The sequence below is a fragment of the Mesoplodon densirostris genome, chromosome 6 (genome assembly GCF_025265405.1).
Source record: "Mesoplodon densirostris isolate mMesDen1 chromosome 6, mMesDen1 primary haplotype, whole genome shotgun sequence".
In the NCBI taxonomy this organism is placed as follows: Eukaryota; Metazoa; Chordata; class Mammalia; order Artiodactyla; family Ziphiidae; genus Mesoplodon; species Mesoplodon densirostris.
The window spans coordinates 120,278,905-120,294,870 of NC_082666.1; the positions used below are offsets into that span (position 1 = coordinate 120,278,905).

The window sequence follows — 15,966 nt, forward strand, 5'->3', positions numbered from 1 at the left end:
TCCTATTTATTCCTCTTTTACTTTCCTAGGGAGGGGAACAATGAACCGGAAAATCTGGTACCCCCACGACCTAGCATATAGGAGCCACCTCAAAGTATTTGCCAAACTTAATTGATCCTAGGAGACAGTGTGCTCTCAGGGGCAAAACAATCAAGAACACGCCTCTGCCGTTGCTGCCATGCCTCCTCCGGGCCGCATGGTGGCGCTGCGCCTCCGCCGAGGCCCGGGTGGTTCTCTGGCTCCGGGGCGCGCAGGCTTCTGGGGACCCTCAGAGCTGCGGCGGCGACGCGCGGGGCGGCTGCGGTGAGTGCGGCGGGCGGGCCTGGGGGCGGGTCGCCCCGCTTCCTGGCTCGCGGCCGGCCTCGCGCTCCCCCCGGGCCTCTCGCTTCCGGGCTGGGGAGTGTCGATAGCGCCGGCTGAGCAGGCCCGAGGCGGCGGCGCGCGAGCCCGGGGACAGCGAAAGCGAGCGCAGCAGGGGCCGGGAGACCCCTCGCTGCCCCGCTACTGCCCTGCCTGGCGACCCTGGCCACGTCGCTTCCCCGCCTCGGAGCCTGGCTCCTCTCCGATCGGAGGAGAGACCTTGGCCTTGGTCGAGGGTGGGCCCGGGATGCGCTCTGACTGCGGCCGTGTCCGTTGCCCCGCAGGTTCTCCCACCTGTCACCCTGGCCCTTCTCTGCTTGGACGGCGTCTTCCTCTCCTCAGCCGAGAATGACTTCGTGCACCGCATCCAGGAGGAGCTGGACCGCTTCCTGCTGCAGAAGCAGCTGTCAAAGTAAGCTGGTGTGATGGTGGCGTCGGGCCCTGGGCTGCTGAAAAGGTCAGGGTTCGCCCGGAGCCTCCTGTGCCCCTTTGCCCAGTGGTGCATCCAAAGTAACGGGCTCGCAGCTGGCTCTGACCTTGGCCTTTAGGTTTAATAATCTGCTCTCAGGCCTCTTCCAGCTGCATCTTTCTTTTTTTTTAATTTTTTAATTATCTATTTTATACATATTAGTGTATATATGTCAATCCCAATCTCCCAGTTCGTATTCCGCCCCCACCTCCCCCCTTGGTGTCCATACGTTTGTTCTCTACATCTGTGTCTTTATTTCTACCTTGCAAACTGGTTCATGTGTACCATTTTTCTAGATTACACATATATATGTTAATATACGATATTTGTTTTTCTCTTTCTGACTTACTTCACTCTGTATGACAGTCTCTAGATCCATCCATGTCTTACAAACGACCCAATTTCATTCATTTTTATGGCTGAGTAATATTCCATTGTATATATGTGCCACATCTTCTTTATCCATTCGTCTGATGGGCATTTAGTTTGCTTCCATGACCTGGTAAGTGGTGCTGCAATGAACATTGGGGTGCATGTGTGTTTTTGAATTATGGTTTTCTCTGGGTATATGCCCAGTAGTGGGATTGCTGGGTCATATGGTAATTCTATTTTTAGTTTTTTAAGGACCCTCCATACCGTTCTCCATAGTGGCTGTATCAATTTACATTCCCACCAACAGTGCAAGAGGGTTCCCTTTCTCCACACCTCTTCAGCATTTGTTGTTTGTAGATTTGCTGGTGATGCCCTTTCTAACTGGTATGAGGTGATACCTCACTGTAGTTTTGATTTGCATTTCTCTAATAATTAGTGATGTTGAGCAGCTTTTCATGTGCTTCTTGGCCATCTGAATGTCTTCTTTGGAGAAATGTCTATTTAGGTCTTCTGCCCATTTTTGGATTGGGTTGTTTGTTTAATATTGAGCTGCATGAGCTGTTTGTATATTTTGGAGATTAATCCTTTGTCCGTTGATTCGTTTGCAAATATTTTCTCCCATTCTGAGTGTTGTCTTTTCGTCTTGTTTATAGTTTCCTTTGCTTTGCAAAAGCTTTTAAGTTTCATTAGGTCCCATTTGTTTATTTTTGTTTTTATTTCCATTACTCTAGGAGGTGGGTCAAAAAAGATCTTGCTGTGGTTTATGTCAAAGAGTGTTCTTCCTATGTTTTCCTCTAAGAGTTTTATAGTGTCTGGTCTTACATTTAGGTCTCTAATCCATTTTGAGTTTATTTTTGTGTATGGTGTTAGGGAGTGTTCTAATTTCATTCTTTTAAGTGTAGCTGCCCAGTTTTCCCAGCACCACTTATTGAAGAGACTGTCTTTTCTCCACTGTATATCCTTGCCTCCTTTGTCATAGATTAGTTGACCATAGGTGTGTGGGTTTATCTCTGGGCTTTCTATCCTGTTCCATTGATTTATATTTCTGTTTTTGTGCCAAGACATCAATATTGTCTTGATTACTGTAGCTTTGTAGTATAGTCTGAAGCCAGCTGCACCTTTCACTTGTAACCCTGAGCATCACCTAATACCGAAGGGGCCCAGCACTGGAAGGGGAGTGGGGCCAGTAGCTCCCTGTTGTAACTTCTATTGGCAGGTCCTTTGCAGTCAGCCTGGGACCCGAGGTGGCAGAGGGAACCTAGTGTTTAAGCCACCGTTAAACTGGGAGTGGACTCGGTGGGGCTCAGGCCTGGGGGCTGCATCTGGAGCCCCTGCTCAGCACCCCTTCCCGTTGCTCCCCAGGGTCCTTCTCTTCCCCCCACTCTCCAGTCGCCTCCGGTACTTGATCCACAGGACAGCAGAGAATTTTGATCTTTTGAGCAGCTTCTCTGTTGGGGAGGGCTGGAGGAGGAGGACAGTCATCTGTCACGTGGACATCAGGTGTGTATCCTGCCGCCTTGGAGGGCCCTCAGCAGTTCTTTGAGCGGGGGGCGGGGGGTTGGGGGCTGGTCGGGTGAGCTGGTCAGTGTCTGAGAGGGAACCAGGGCCGGGAGCCCCCAGGCCGCCACCTCTGTCTCCAGCCTCAGGAGCTTAGAGTCAGTGCTGCTTTCTGCCCCAGCAGCGGGGTAGATGTGCATTGTTTGTGGGATTCCTTGAGCAAATTCAGCGTATGCGCGTTGGGCCAGAAGAGAGAGAGAGAGAGTGGTTTAAACAGCGAAGGTGTCTGCCCAGCGTTGCTCTGTGAGCTCGTGCCCCGCAGAGGCCACGGAACGTGCGAGTACATCTGGGCTTTCACTCACCTGTTTCCACGTGCATCTTGCAGGATCTTATCATGATGACTGTGATCCTAGCTTTTAAAGTTACATATTTTTGTAATAACGCGGTTCCTAAATGCTAGTGCTCACCTTACCCTGCGAGTAAGTGAAGACTTGGCGGTCTCGTATTCGGTTTATAACACTGGAGGGAGAGCTGACTGCTCTGGGCTTGTTCAGGGCATCCAGCCTCCACTCTGATGCCTTGTTAAGGTGTTCTTGAGGGTCATTTTGGCTTTGGTTTTTGCCCAAGGCTGACTTGAGAGCCTCGTGCCTGAATGGCAGGTCGCTCCAGTAAACCATTTTCCCTGGGGCCCAAACACCGCCCTGATCACCGCCTGCTCCTGCTGCAGGTTACCCGGTTCAGATGGGCTCTCTGGCCCCTGCCGCCCTCCTGCTTCCCACCCTAGCAAGTACCGAGGTCCGAGGTCCACCTCAAGCCAGGGAGCGGCTGCTGGTCCTCGAGGAGCGCGGGCCGGCCGGTGGCATCGTGGACGCAAGCCGGACCAGGCTTTGTATGTGCCCCGGGCGCTGCGCAGGCGAGAAGAATGGGCGCCCCTCCCGGCCCCAGGGCTTCAGGGAGGTGCTCCAGCTGGCGGGCTCCCAGAAGAGCCCGATGATATCCGTGCCGGGGACCCCACCTCCGATCAGGAACTTCCCGTGTTGGCGACTCAGGCAGCAGAGGTCCAAAAAGGCCGTAGCAAAAGTGAGAAAGAGTCACTGCCAGACCCAGTGGCCACTGAGTCCCCAGGGCCAGAGGATCACTCAGGGACAGGAGACAGGTCGGAGTCGGCCACACGGCCTGGGCCCGGTCTGCAGCCAGACTTGGAAGACGGGAGTGGGAGTGAGCTGGAGAGGAGCCTGGCGGCAGAGAAGGAAGAGGACGAGGTGGAAGAGGAGGCGCCGGGCAGCTGCTCCGAGGAGGAGGACGATTACAGTGAGCTGCTGCAGGAGGTGATGAGGCTCTTAAGCCCGGAAAAGGGAGGGCGGAAGTGAGGTGGGTGTAGTCGAGGGTGGATGGGGGCCGAGGGTCATGGTGTGGAGGGGTGGGGGGCGGGTGCTGGCTGAGCAGGCCTGGGTGTTGGGTGATACGGGTCCCTTAGGAGATGTGCGGGGAGGGGCACGGGGGCCTTGCCCACAGGAGTCAGGACTGACACTGCAGAGGGCAGGAGGCTCAGGGTCTGGGATCAGGGGTGTGGATTTGGGTCCCAGCTCAATCATGTAGGTGCTTTTCAACTGTGGGCAAGTCATTTGGCTTTTCTTAGTCTCAGTTTCCTCATCTGAAAAAATAGCAGGTAATGATACACACTGCCCAAGGAAACATAGACGTGCACATGCTTCAGAATGCACTGCAGATGTTGGTCATGAAAATCACTCTTCTGCCTGAAGCTTGGTCTTACAGATCTTGTACCCTTGGAACTGTGTGTCATGTGTCCGCCCCTGAGCCTGGCCGCAGTGTCAGTTGGGAGGGCGGGCATCCTGTATCACTATTTTATAGATGAAGGATGGACGCCAGAAAGCCTTGCTTATTATCACATCATTAATGAGAGAAGGAAAGATCCTGGGCCTGCCCAGCTCTGTGACTTACTGATGGCAGCTTGGGGCAAAATTACTTAATTCTTTGACTTAGTTTACCCATCTGTAAAGTGGGCCTATAGAATAGGGTTTTCGGGATTCTGTGAAACTTGATGTGTGTCCGTGCCAGTCACCCAGTGGGGACTCCCCTAAAACTGATGCTTCTCCATCTTCTGGCCCAGTCTGCCATCCTGCTGTCTTTCCCAGACCCCTGCCCGGGGTGCTCACCTCCCTATCTACCCAGAAGCCTGCGGGGCTCTCAGCGTGTGATCTTGAGAGCAGTCCTTTGGAGTCCTGTGTGTCGGAGCTCCCCTCGCTAAAGGGTCTGACCCCTCCCAGATCACGGACAACCTGACCGAGAAGGAGATTCAGGTAGAGAAGATCCACATGGACACGTCCTCCTTCGCAGAGGAGCTGCCTGGAGAGAAGGATTTTGCCCACGTGGTGGAGATCTACGACTTTGAGCCGGCGCTCAAGACCGAGGACCTGCTGGCAGCCTTTTCCGAATTCCAGTGAGAGGCTTCGGGGAGGTGGGGAGGAGGGGGTGCCCAACTTCTAGACAGGAGCGAGGACACCCCTTTGTTGTGGGGGACAGTTGCCTGCCCCTCCCCCGGTGCCCAGCGATCTAGAAAGAAAGGCAGAAAGTGGCTGTGGTTGCTCTGGGCTCCATCCTCCTGGGCAGTTGGCTTGCTGGCCGTGACTTGGTGGAGGAGGAGAGCTGACGTTTCGGTTGCAGACACTCTCCAGAGGCCCGAGACCTGGTCCTGCTGGCACCGGGCAGCAGATCTCCGTCCCGGCCCCCACACACCCACGTGGTGGCCAGGACCCGGCGGGGCCCCTGCCTCCCCTGCTCCACGAGCAGCCACCCGTCGGTCAGTCAGCAGAATGGGGCCGTTTCCAGTTGGTCAGTCAGCAGAATGGGGCCATTTCCAGGCAGGAACTATTTCTGGGGTGAACGGGGCTTGAGCGGCCCTGGGGCAGGGTCTGGTGGAGATGGGAGATGGGGATATAGTGAGAGAAAGATTTCTCGTTTCCCCAGATTCCTTGGATCCAAATCCAGTCTTTTCTCCTTTTTTCTTTTTCTTTTTCCAAATGCTCATTTTCTTTTTTCCAGTCCCCCCTCTCTTTTCCTGCTTAGGCTTTAAAAACATCCCTTTCTTCAGGGCCCCCTTTCTGACTGCTTCCCGAACAGCCTCCGCTTCCCTCCCCAAGCGTGAGCTGGTGGACAGCTCGAGGGGCTCATCAGCTCTCCACCCCTGAGGGCGGAGCCAGACCGGGGCCACTGGTGGTTTCCTTGGCCGGCGTGGCAGTGCCAGGGAGAAGCCGTGGGCCCCGGGACTGCTGTGGCTTCCCACGGGGCCCAGACTCAGGGGTGCTTTCCTGAGCAGCAGGGACTTCCTGTAGCAGGAGGGGTTTTGCCCATTTGCTCGCCTCATCACTGTCTCTTCCCCGGCAGAGAGAAGGGGTTCAAGATCCAGTGGGTGGACGACACGCACGCGCTCGGGGTCTTTCCCTGCCTGGCTTCAGGTGAGGCGGGCCCCTCCTCTGATTGCCATTGGGGAGGGCGGGAGCCTAGGTTTCCCTGGGTGGGGATCCCGCAGGTCAGGGTGCAGGCTACCCTGCCGGTGCACTGGCAGGGTGTCTCCCAGCCCCTCCAGAAGTCCTGGGGGGCAGAGCAGGAGCCGGGCCAGGAAGCTCACGGCCTCGCCTGTTCATCTTCGTGCCTTCAGTTCAGAGGTTTCAGATTCAGGTGACCTTTACTGAGTATGTAGGGCCAAGCCCTACGGACTTCCACATACTAAATGAAAGCATATGAAGGCAACATGGTTTTTTTTATAAATTTATTTATTTTATTTATTTTATTTTTGGCTGTGTTGGGTCTTCATTGCTGTGCACGGGCTTTCTCTAGTTGCAGTGAGTGGGGGCTGCTCTTCGTTGCGGTGCATGGGCTCTAGGCGTGTGGGCTTCAGTAGTTGCGGCGAGCAGGCTCAGTAGTTGTGGCTCGTGGGCTCTAGAGCGCAGGCTCAGTAGTTGTGGCGCATGGGCTTAGTTGCTCCGCGGCATGTGGGATCTTCCCGGACCAGGGCTCGAACCCGTGTCCACTGCATTGGCAGGCAGATTCTTAACCACTGCGCCACCAGGGAAGTCCTGAAGGTGCCATTTTTATAGGTCAAAAGCATTCAAATACTGGCAATTTCATACGGTTTGAGCAGATGCGTCTCATTCCGTTTTCATTACAGCGCCAAGAAGTAGGTCAGGTGACCCCTGTTTCACAGATGGGGAAACTGAGTTCCCTGGATGTCAGTGTCTGGTCAGGGTTACTAAGACGCTTGGCGTCAGAGCTGGGGAGGCCAGCCAGCCTCATGGCTGTAGCCCTGGACGGTGCCCGTCCTCCGTCTTGGCCACTTTCCTGAGCTGCCCCTGCCACGCCACTGCTCAGTTTGGGTGTATTTGTAAAGAGTTGGTACCCGGCCGCCCTTGGCTGGGCTTCTCACAACAACAGCTTCTGAACACAGAGCTGGGAGTGACCATGGCCGGGGTGGGCCCAGTTCTCAGGAGAGCCTGGGGTTTCGGGGAGGAGGGGCAGTGTCTCGGGAGCAAGAGGACTGGGGCGAGGTAGGGGCTTCAACCCCAGGGAGGGAGCCACTGAAAGAGAGGCGGGGGCAGGGGGAGGCCCAGAGGCTCTCTGGTCCGCGGAAAGGAGGAACAGTGGGCTAGGCGTGGTCATGGCTGCCTTCTGGGCTCCACCAAGCCGCCTGGCACAGGCAGGCCACGTCCTGGCCCCCGTTTCCTCATCTGTACAGTGGCTTGGACCCAGAGCCCCTCCCAGCTCTGACCTGCTGTGTCTGTTAAGTGGCCTGAGTGCTCCAAGGCCTGGCACAGCTTGGGGCAGTGAGGGCACGTGCCCTGGGAGGGTCTTGAGTGGGGGAAGGGTGGCGTTTGTTTTAAGCTCCCGGGCTTTGGAAGGCGGGGGCCTGCCTCTCCTGACGTCAGAACTGGAGGCTCACATGGCTCCCGACCAGCCCGGGGCGGGAAGGTGGAAGCTGGGCTCCGAGCGGGCTCTCCACCTGAGAGCGTGGGTGGCCCCGTGCAGGTCTGCAGGCTCTGGGGGCGAGGCAAGCTCATGGGGCAGCCCTGTCCCTGAGCTCTGAATGGGTGTACGAAGCAGCTGCCTGGGCCTCGGGGTGACACTCGTGCTCCTGGGTCCTGTGGAGGCCTCAGCAGGAGGAAGAGGGCATGGCTCCAGAGCTGTTGTCTTTCTATAGCTGCTGAGGCCCTGACCAGAGATTTCTCCATGCTCAAGATCCGGCCCCTGACGCAGGGAACCAAGCAGTCCAAGCTGAAGGCCCTGCAGAGGCCAAGTAAGGGAGCCGGTGGTCTGGGTGGGAGGGCTGTGTGAGTGTTCGGTTGGGTGGGGCGGGGCCTCCCCTCCGATTCCCTCCCCTCTTCAGTTCTCTGCTTTAGGGCTCCTGGGCTGCAGTGGCCAGTGGGGTGCTCCTCCCCACCCCAGGGGGGCCCAGCAGCAGCACTGTCTGCCAGCTGCTGTGTCCCGGGCTTGCCCTCCGCTCACACCTCTTGTGGTGTGGCTCAGGGGGAAGCTTGGTCTTTCTGTGCGGCCGTGGAAGCCATGTTTTGCTGTAGGGTAAAAAGCTTGGCTCTTGGTGTGATCCTGGCTCTGGCACTTACGTAAGCTGGCCTTGAGCAAGTCACCTAACATCTGTGAGAGAAGCACTGGGGTGAAAAAGCCTGGCACACGTGCCCACAGCGGTGAGGGGCGCCCAGAAGATGTCGTATAAATGACATCTCCTCCCCTTTCCTCTCCTCCTTCCAGAAAGCACGAGGGGGGCTTTAGAGGCCAGTTTTCCATGGCTGCAAAGCAGTGGCTGGCAAAACTGGCCTGGGAGAAGCCTGCTGAGGCGGTCCACATTCTTGTGGATTACGTGGTCTTTGTCCCAGACTTCTTGGGGACAATAAACATCCTGTCTGTTGACCCAAGGGCTCCAGGTGTCCCATCCTGATTTGCTTTCTCTCTCAAAGGGCCCTAGAAAGCAGGGGGTAGACAGGATTAACACTGCCGCCGCCGCAGAGAAGCAGGGAGGGCGCAGAGAGGTGACAGGATTAGTCAGGACCCCACCGGGGGCCTGGAGCCCTAGGTGGCCCCCTCACCGGCATCTGGCCATGCTCTAATGGCCTCTGAGGCCGCTGTGTTGCTGGGAGGAGAGGCCATAGCCTTGAATTCAAGTCCCCACCCCATGGGGCTTTCCTTTTAGAGCTTCTGCGTCTGGCAAAGGAGAGACCACAGACAAACACAGCCGTGGCCCGGAGGCTGGTGGCCCGGGCCCTGGGGCTCCAACACAGAAAGAAAGAGCGGCCTGCAGTGGAGCCTCCCCCGACCCTGAGCCCCTGAGAGGCTCAGGTGGCTTGGATCGGCGCCCCCCGACCCCCTCCTCAGCTGGGGCCCCAACACTGCAAGCCTTTACACACACCAGAGCAGCCCTGAGCCATCCTTGGAGCGTCACTGTGGGGCATGGGGGGCTTTACCTTGGTCTAGTTCCAGAAGTTGAGAAAAAATAAAAATGTAAGAATTGTTAACGTGATTGCTTCAAAACGGGATGGTCTGCCGCGGGACACAAGGGGGCGCTGTTCGCTTCCCATTTGAGACCTGGGGCTGCTGAAGAAGCTCTCCTCACTCTAGTTGACTGGGCTCCAGGGTCCAGCTGGGCCTCGAAGGCATTTTTGCGCAGAGCCTGCCTGGCTTGGGGGTGTAGGTTACACCTGTTGTGTGACACCTGCCCAGTCTCCCCCAGAGGAGCTGTGGGCTGTTGGCAGTGCTGCGGGCCCCCCCTCTTTGGACTGGTCCCAGTGTTACCAGTGGTGCGGGTTACACCGGGGGGGGGGGTCCTTTCGGAGATAAACATGAACAAGCCAAGAGGCAAAATTTGAAATGCCCGCCGAGTTCTCTCCCCTCACTGGAACGGCTGGGAGGGCAGGTTTGTGCGGACAAGGTCCCAGCACACTCATCTTTCCGGTTTGGGCGGAGTTGGTGCCTAGTGGTCCTGCCTGGCGCTCCGAGGTCATCGTGGACCCCTCGATTTGCTGGGCGTGCTGTGACACAAGAGGGAGCCCCGCGCCTGGGGGGAGAGTGGCTGGCTTGGGGTCCACCCTCACCGCACCCCGGGGACCCATGATCTACTTGACTCCCCCTCCCCCAGAGCCTGAGACTTAAGTCTAGATGTGCCATCTGGTCCTCACACAACCACTGTGCCCCTGACACATTTCACTAAAAAACAAGAGCTGAAGAAAGGCTGAGGCCTGTGTTTCTGTTGATTTTGCTGACCTCCTTAGACCGCGGCTCTCAGCAGGAGTCGCCCCTCCTCTGTGGTGTGCGTTGAAGGAGGCCCCTGTGGCCACGCCGGACGGGAGGGGCCCAAGAACTCACGTCTCTGCAGGAGAGCACATGTCAAGGTGCCAAGCTCCCTGACTGCCGACGAGGGAAAGGAGCTCTGCTGCTCGGGGGCTGCGTGCAGAGGCCCAAATGAAACACACATGCAGGTCATAAATCTTTTATTCCACGTTTCAAGTATGTGTAAGTGTCTGTGGTGACACATGGCGATCGGTAAGTGTCCTCATCACCCAGGACCCTGGTTATAGCACCGTTGAATCAGTTACAGAACTGGAAGGACAGAAAGAGAAGTCACTTACACAGGGGGGCTGGTTTTCTTCTGAGCTATACTTTCAAAGGCCCAGATGCCCAATACGAAATGCCACTAAATTTGTGTTTCAAAGTCTGTGAAGATAGACTATAATAATAGTATCTTGAAAAATAAGAGGACACGGGTGTATGGGGGAGAGAAGCACGAGCTCTGAGCTCACTGAATCAGAAGATGTGTGGCAGCATTATTTATATGTGTGGATAGAATAGGGTAGAGGCAGTTTGTTTAATTGGAAGAGAAGTCTAGATACTCCAGTTGGCTGGAAATGACCTAAGAGGAGGAGAAATGGGATTCAGCCAGACCTCCTCGGGTTGATCACTCACGTTGCCAGCATGTAACTCGAGAAGAAAATGGCCCCGTGTTACCTGTGGTGAGCCAGGCAGGTGGTGAGACTCGGAGTGGACTTTGCTTGGGATGGGACAAGCTGGTGACAACCTGTGCACTGGGGTCCTGGACAGGATGGCTCTCCGTTGGCACTGCTCCCACAGCCCCGTGGACAAGCCCCAGCCCCAGAGGCCTTCCTAGCCTGCAGGTGTCAGGAACACGCCTTCCTCGCCTTCCTCCTGAGCTTGGCCGGGGCTGCAGGGGGTCGAGACAGGCGGGGCCGGGCTGGATGAGGGGGAGCAGGGCGAGACAGTCGGTCGTTGGGGAAGATGTGCTGTGGCCCAAAGGCAGGAGGTGACCATGTCACTGCTTTACCGCGTGGAGAGCTGGTTAGTTATGAGTCCACTGAAGTGTTCAAACCTTTTTTCTGTCTCTTCACTGAAGGAACCACCTGAGGGGTGGGCATCAAGGAGACAGAGTTTGGCAAACCAGATGCACAGGTCACAGGGTCCCTGGAGCCACCACCCTCCTCGGGCGGCCACCTCTATGTGACACCCCCAGGGCAGCGACAGGTGCTGGCCATCTCTAGGGCCAGGCGCATGTCAGCTGCTCTGTCAAAGTTGAGTGAAGGAGCGACTAAATCTAGTGCTTTTTTTTTTTTTTTTTTTTGCGGTTCGCGGGCCTCTCACTGCTGTGGCCCCACCCACTGCAGAGCACAGGCTCCGGACGCACAGACTCAGCGGCCATGGCTCACGGGCCCAGCTGCTCCGCAGTATGTGGGATCTTCCCGGACCGGGGCACGAACCCCGTGTCCCCTGCATCGGCAGGCGGACTCTCAACCACTGCGCCACCAGGGAAGCCCGACGCCCCCATTTTTGAGGTCTCATGCGTAATGAGGTGGTGGCCTCAGCTCCAGCCCTGAAATAGCTTTGGGGTCTATGCTGGGCTGGCCCGGTTTCTGCCCCGTCCTTTCTCCTTAGCCAGAGCTGGCTGTGAAAACCCGGTCTCCATCCAGGCCTGTGGTGTCTACAGTGTCCTTCCTGCGTGTGGAAACGCGAGGCTGGCCCCATTCCCTGAAGTCTTTACCCAAGTTAGGAAGCTGCTCTGGTTCCTGGAGAAAGTGGGGCAGCTCTTGCCCATCTCCTGGAGTTGGGCTGCGGCGTGGGGGCACCTGGCAGGCCTGGGGCGCTGTGCTCCTCAGGGGGGCCCGGGGGCCTTACCTATGTGGCAGTTGTACATCCAGATGCGGTGGCCATCATAGCGGGTCCTGCACTTCATGACGTTATTGGTGTAGTCAGACTCCGCCACCTCGTAGTTGGGGTTGATGACGACCTGGGGGAGAGTCAGGTTGGAGGGGGTCCCGCCCCGGCCACCCTCCGTCCCAGGCCCAGCTGAAATGCTGAGACCAGGTCTGCCCCCAGAGCCGGGCTGACCTCACGGAAGGGAGCAAGCATGGCCAGTGCTGTGTTCCAGGAGCAGCCGGGTGGGCGCAGAGCTGGTCGGAGATGAGGTCGGGGGGGCACAGGGGGGTGAGGCCTGGAGGAGTGAGACCTCTTGTGCACCTCTGTCTGTCTCGGTGTAATTCACACACACACACACACACACACACGCACACACACACAATCGTACCCCCTCCTGGGTGCGCTGGGAGGTTTGGTACAGAGGCAGGAGCTGGGGCCTGGGGAGGCCACGGAACGGCTGTTGAAGGTGCCAGAAGGGAGCCGGGGAGTAGGATGTGCTGGGAGGGGTGGGGACAAGGCCCAGGCGCTGTGGGGAGTTGGAGGGGGGCTGCCCTGGGTGCTGGAGACGACACTACTCCCGGCGGTGTGACGTTGGACATGTCCCTTCCGCTCTCCAGGCCTCGGTTTGCTCTAGGGGATCCCCAAGCCCTTCCCGCTCACCAGGGCAGGGCCTGGGCTCTGGGGGAGCCTGGGCCTGCCTTGCACCCCCTTCCTCTGCATCATCCTAGGAAAGAGGGCACAGCCCAAAGGAGCAGGGGCAGGAAGACCATCATTTTGAGGGGGCTTCTGAGAGCAGACAGAAAAGGGGGATTTGGGGTGAGGAAGCCAGGGGAGAAAGGGGAGGGAGGGGGAGGGGAGGGACAGAAGCCGGGCCTGGGGCTGTGGGCGAAGGTATGGAGGACACAAACGAGGCTTTTCCCGAGGGCCCTGCCACATGTGGAAGGGCTGAGAGCCCAGGGAGACAAGGGGGGCAGCGTTGCCCCGGATCAGTGTGATGGGGGAGGGGTAGCCTACTAGTTAACGCACATTCTGTAGGTTTGGGGCCCTCAGGACCTTTCCCTCCAGAAGGTTCTGGGTGTGAGCCTTTAGTAGGCTGGTTGGGCCCTGCCAGAGCTGCTGTGGGAAAAGGGCCAGTGGGAGCCCCCAGCCCTGCATCCTGGCCAGTGCAGGCCATTCTGGGGGCCCTAGGCTACCACCGTGACTCTGTGTCTCTAGGTAAGGCTGGTCAATGTCCCGTTCTGGGGTGACCTTACTTTTCTTTGATCTCTTTTCTACCTGACAACCTTAGCTGTCCCCTGCCCCAGCCCATGCATGGCTCATAGACCAGGACAGACAAACCCCCTGCACCAAGGCCCGGGCAGCCCCTCGCCCATGGACAGCCGTGCCCCGAGGGAGCCCACCCAGGTGTCCCTGTGGGGTGACCATGTGGGCAGTAGGGGCTATCAGGGCCTGCTTGACCCACTTGGGTGCAGGGGTGGGGACTGAAAAGAATGGTCTCCACAATCCCATCAGCCTCTCAGATATATGGTTTCCAATCTCGTGAGGATCAGTGGGCACTGGCTTTAGTTCCTTAGACAAAGGATCTGCTGTGGTTTACAACAGCGAAGATGTGGAAGCAACCTAAGTGTTCATCAGCAGATGACTGGATAGAGATGTGATACATATATACACGATGGAATACTACTCTGCCAGAAAAAAGAATGAAATTTTGCAACTTTCAACAACATGGATGGACTTGGTGGGTATTATGCTTAGTGAAATAAGCCAGAGAAAGAAAAATACTGCATGTTATCACTTCTATGTAGAATCTAAAAAAATAAAACAAACTAGTGAGCATAACAAAAAAGAAACAGACTCACAGAGAGCAAGCTAATGGTTACCAATGGGGAGAGGGAAGGGGCAAGATAGGGGTACAAACTACTATGTATGAAATAAATAAGCTACAAGGAAGGATACATTGTACAGCACGGGGAATCGAGCGAATATTTTCTAATAACTATAAATGGAGTGTAAGCTAGAAAAATATTGAATCACTATGTCGGACACCTGAAACTAATATAATACGGTAAATCAACTATACCTCAATTTTTAAAAACTTGAAAAAAACCCCACAAACAAATGAAAAATAAGTAAATTGGCAGTGGCAGTGGCAGTGGCAACCTTATATTGAAAAAAAAAAAGATCTGCTGTGGATCCAGGAACCTGGTAACGCAGTGAGCCCTGCCTCTGAGCCTCTGTGCACAGGCCCCTCCGGATGGAATGCCACCTCCTCCTTGGCCTGGCTTTCTCCTGCCGGAGCAGCATTACTGGTGCCTGCACTTGGGTCCACGTGGGAATGGAGAGAACCAGTGACTCAGGCCGGGGCTCTCACACGTCTAAAGCTCCACGTCTCTCACAAGGGACAGTCTTTTCCATGAACATGCCCCTAATGAGTTAATTTGCTACTTGTATAGTTTAGGAGTCGAGAACACAGAAGGTGGAGTCGATGTGACCCGGGTTGGCCTGGCTGTGAAATGCGGGTAATGGTAACACCCATCCCTGGGGGATTACATGAGACCATGGGTTCACAGGGTGTAGGCAGGTTCTGGCCCATCACTGATCTTCAAGGAGCCGCAGTTATTAAATAGACATTGTCAGAATACACGATGCTACACGTCCCCCAGGCAAAGGGATAGCAGACGTCAAACATACACCACCACGCATGGAGTACGTGCACAGACACAGAAATTCAATTTTTTAAATATAGAACACCCTGCTCTTTGGTTGGTCCTCTCCAAGTCTGCGGTTCTGGGCTTGTGGGTGGAAAAACGCTTGGCTGTCTGATTTTCGGTCTCTGAAACTGACCAGGGAAACTTTCAAAACCCCTCTGTGGTCACTTCCCTGCAGGTGTTGGTTCCTCTCCGGACTGTCTATAGGGTGGGGACCGTGACTGGGCCCTGCGCCGGCTGAACACCCCCTTAGGAAAGCTTTCAACACAGAATGACACGTTTCTGGTCGCCCACTTGCCACCCAACCATCAAGCTTGAAAGCAAGATGGGTGGGGATGTGGGAAAAATGAGAAGGCGAAACGAAGCCTCCACAGGCAGGAGTGCACCTGTGCCCCAGAAGGGGAGACGGTGGGGATACACTGCCCCTTGGCCCCTGCACCAGTCAGGGCCCTGGCTGGAGCCTGCAGCTATCTGTGGGAAGGTGGGAGGCCAAGCCCTCTTAGTTCCTCCTCAGGGCGGCCCTTCCCCCTGGCCAGCGCATGTGGAAGTCCTGGGAAGTCTTCACACAAACAGTCACTGGAAAGGCTGTCTATGGTCTCTAACAGCCTACCATTATAGATTCATTTCTTTGCATTGAAAATTGCCCCCTCTGCAGATCCTCTTCTATGAGGCAAACGTTTCTGGGAGAGGCAAGTCACAAACACTTGGGAGTGAATGGTTCTTTGTGCGACTGCTTTTAGCCTTGACAGCACAGAGCAAGGCAGGGTGAGGGCACTGGGAGCGATGGGGTGGAGGTGAAAGTACAGCTCCAAAGGACACAAGAGGTGTAGGTCGCCTTAGTGTCTGTGCACTAATTCCCGGCCTGAGGACCAAATCTGGCCTTCAGATGCATCTTGATTTGCAAGCACCAGGTGTTAACTGAATTGATGTCTCAGGAGGCCTGCAGGTCCCCAGGGGCCTGCATGTCTCACATACCTAGGTTACCTGGGTGACAGTGACAGCCTCCGGGTGTAGGGCTCTGTGCACTTTAGATGGCCTGGCCTCCATGCGTTTTCTGCCTGGGCACCATCAGAAGGAGGCCACCCACCCACTTGCTAAGGCAGAGACACCTCCTCCCATCAGCGGGGGCCTGGAGCCCCTTCTCATGCCTCTCACCTGGAACAGGTAGTCTCCAGGGGGCACGTCGGTGATGTCGACCCACTGGCAGTCGATATCATGGCGGTACATGTCCCAGCAGCCCATGGTGATGCCCTGCTCGCCGAAGTTGGCACACTCATAACTCTTCTGGATGTCTGAAGGCACAGGCAGAGGGAAGCCCAGTCACCACGCACC

The 15,966-nt window shown here is 56.2% G+C and overlaps 2 protein-coding genes across 2 annotated transcripts in view; one reads left to right on the forward strand and one right to left on the reverse strand.

Moving 5' to 3' along the window:
• Positions 1-40: 40 nt before the first annotated feature.
• R3HCC1 (R3H domain and coiled-coil containing 1) lies at positions 41-9,240 on the forward strand. Its single transcript, XM_060100534.1, has 9 exons — positions 41-57; positions 222-303; positions 645-772; positions 2,564-2,701; positions 3,426-4,026; positions 4,987-5,159; positions 6,104-6,174; positions 7,914-8,009; positions 8,919-9,240. Exons 1-9 carry the CDS (start codon positions 41-43, stop codon positions 9,053-9,055), a joined length of 1,443 nt encoding a protein of 480 aa, XP_059956517.1. The 3' UTR covers positions 9,056-9,240.
• A 957-nt stretch (positions 9,241-10,197) lies between these two features.
• Positions 10,198-15,966, reverse strand: part of LOXL2 (lysyl oxidase like 2) — a 102,105-nt gene continuing 96,336 nt past the window's right edge. The window contains exons 12-14 of the mRNA XM_060102548.1: positions 15,790-15,926; positions 11,906-12,017; positions 10,198-11,136 (exon numbers count right to left, since the gene is read on the reverse strand). Coding sequence (XP_059958531.1) covers positions 11,057-11,136; positions 11,906-12,017; positions 15,790-15,926 — 329 coding nt within the window. The 3' untranslated portion in view covers positions 10,198-11,056. The remainder of the gene's footprint in view (positions 11,137-11,905; positions 12,018-15,789; positions 15,927-15,966) is intronic.

Bases quoted from the DNA above. Each gene is read 5' to 3' on its own strand.
- R3HCC1 (XM_060100534.1), top strand. The intron at 6,175-7,913 runs GTGAGGCGGGCC...GTCTTTCTATAG, and splicing joins CTTTCCCTGCCTGGCTTCAG to CTGCTGAGGCCCTGACCAGA. The intron at 8,010-8,918 runs GTAAGGGAGCCG...CTTTCCTTTTAG, and splicing joins GAAGGCCCTGCAGAGGCCAA to AGCTTCTGCGTCTGGCAAAG.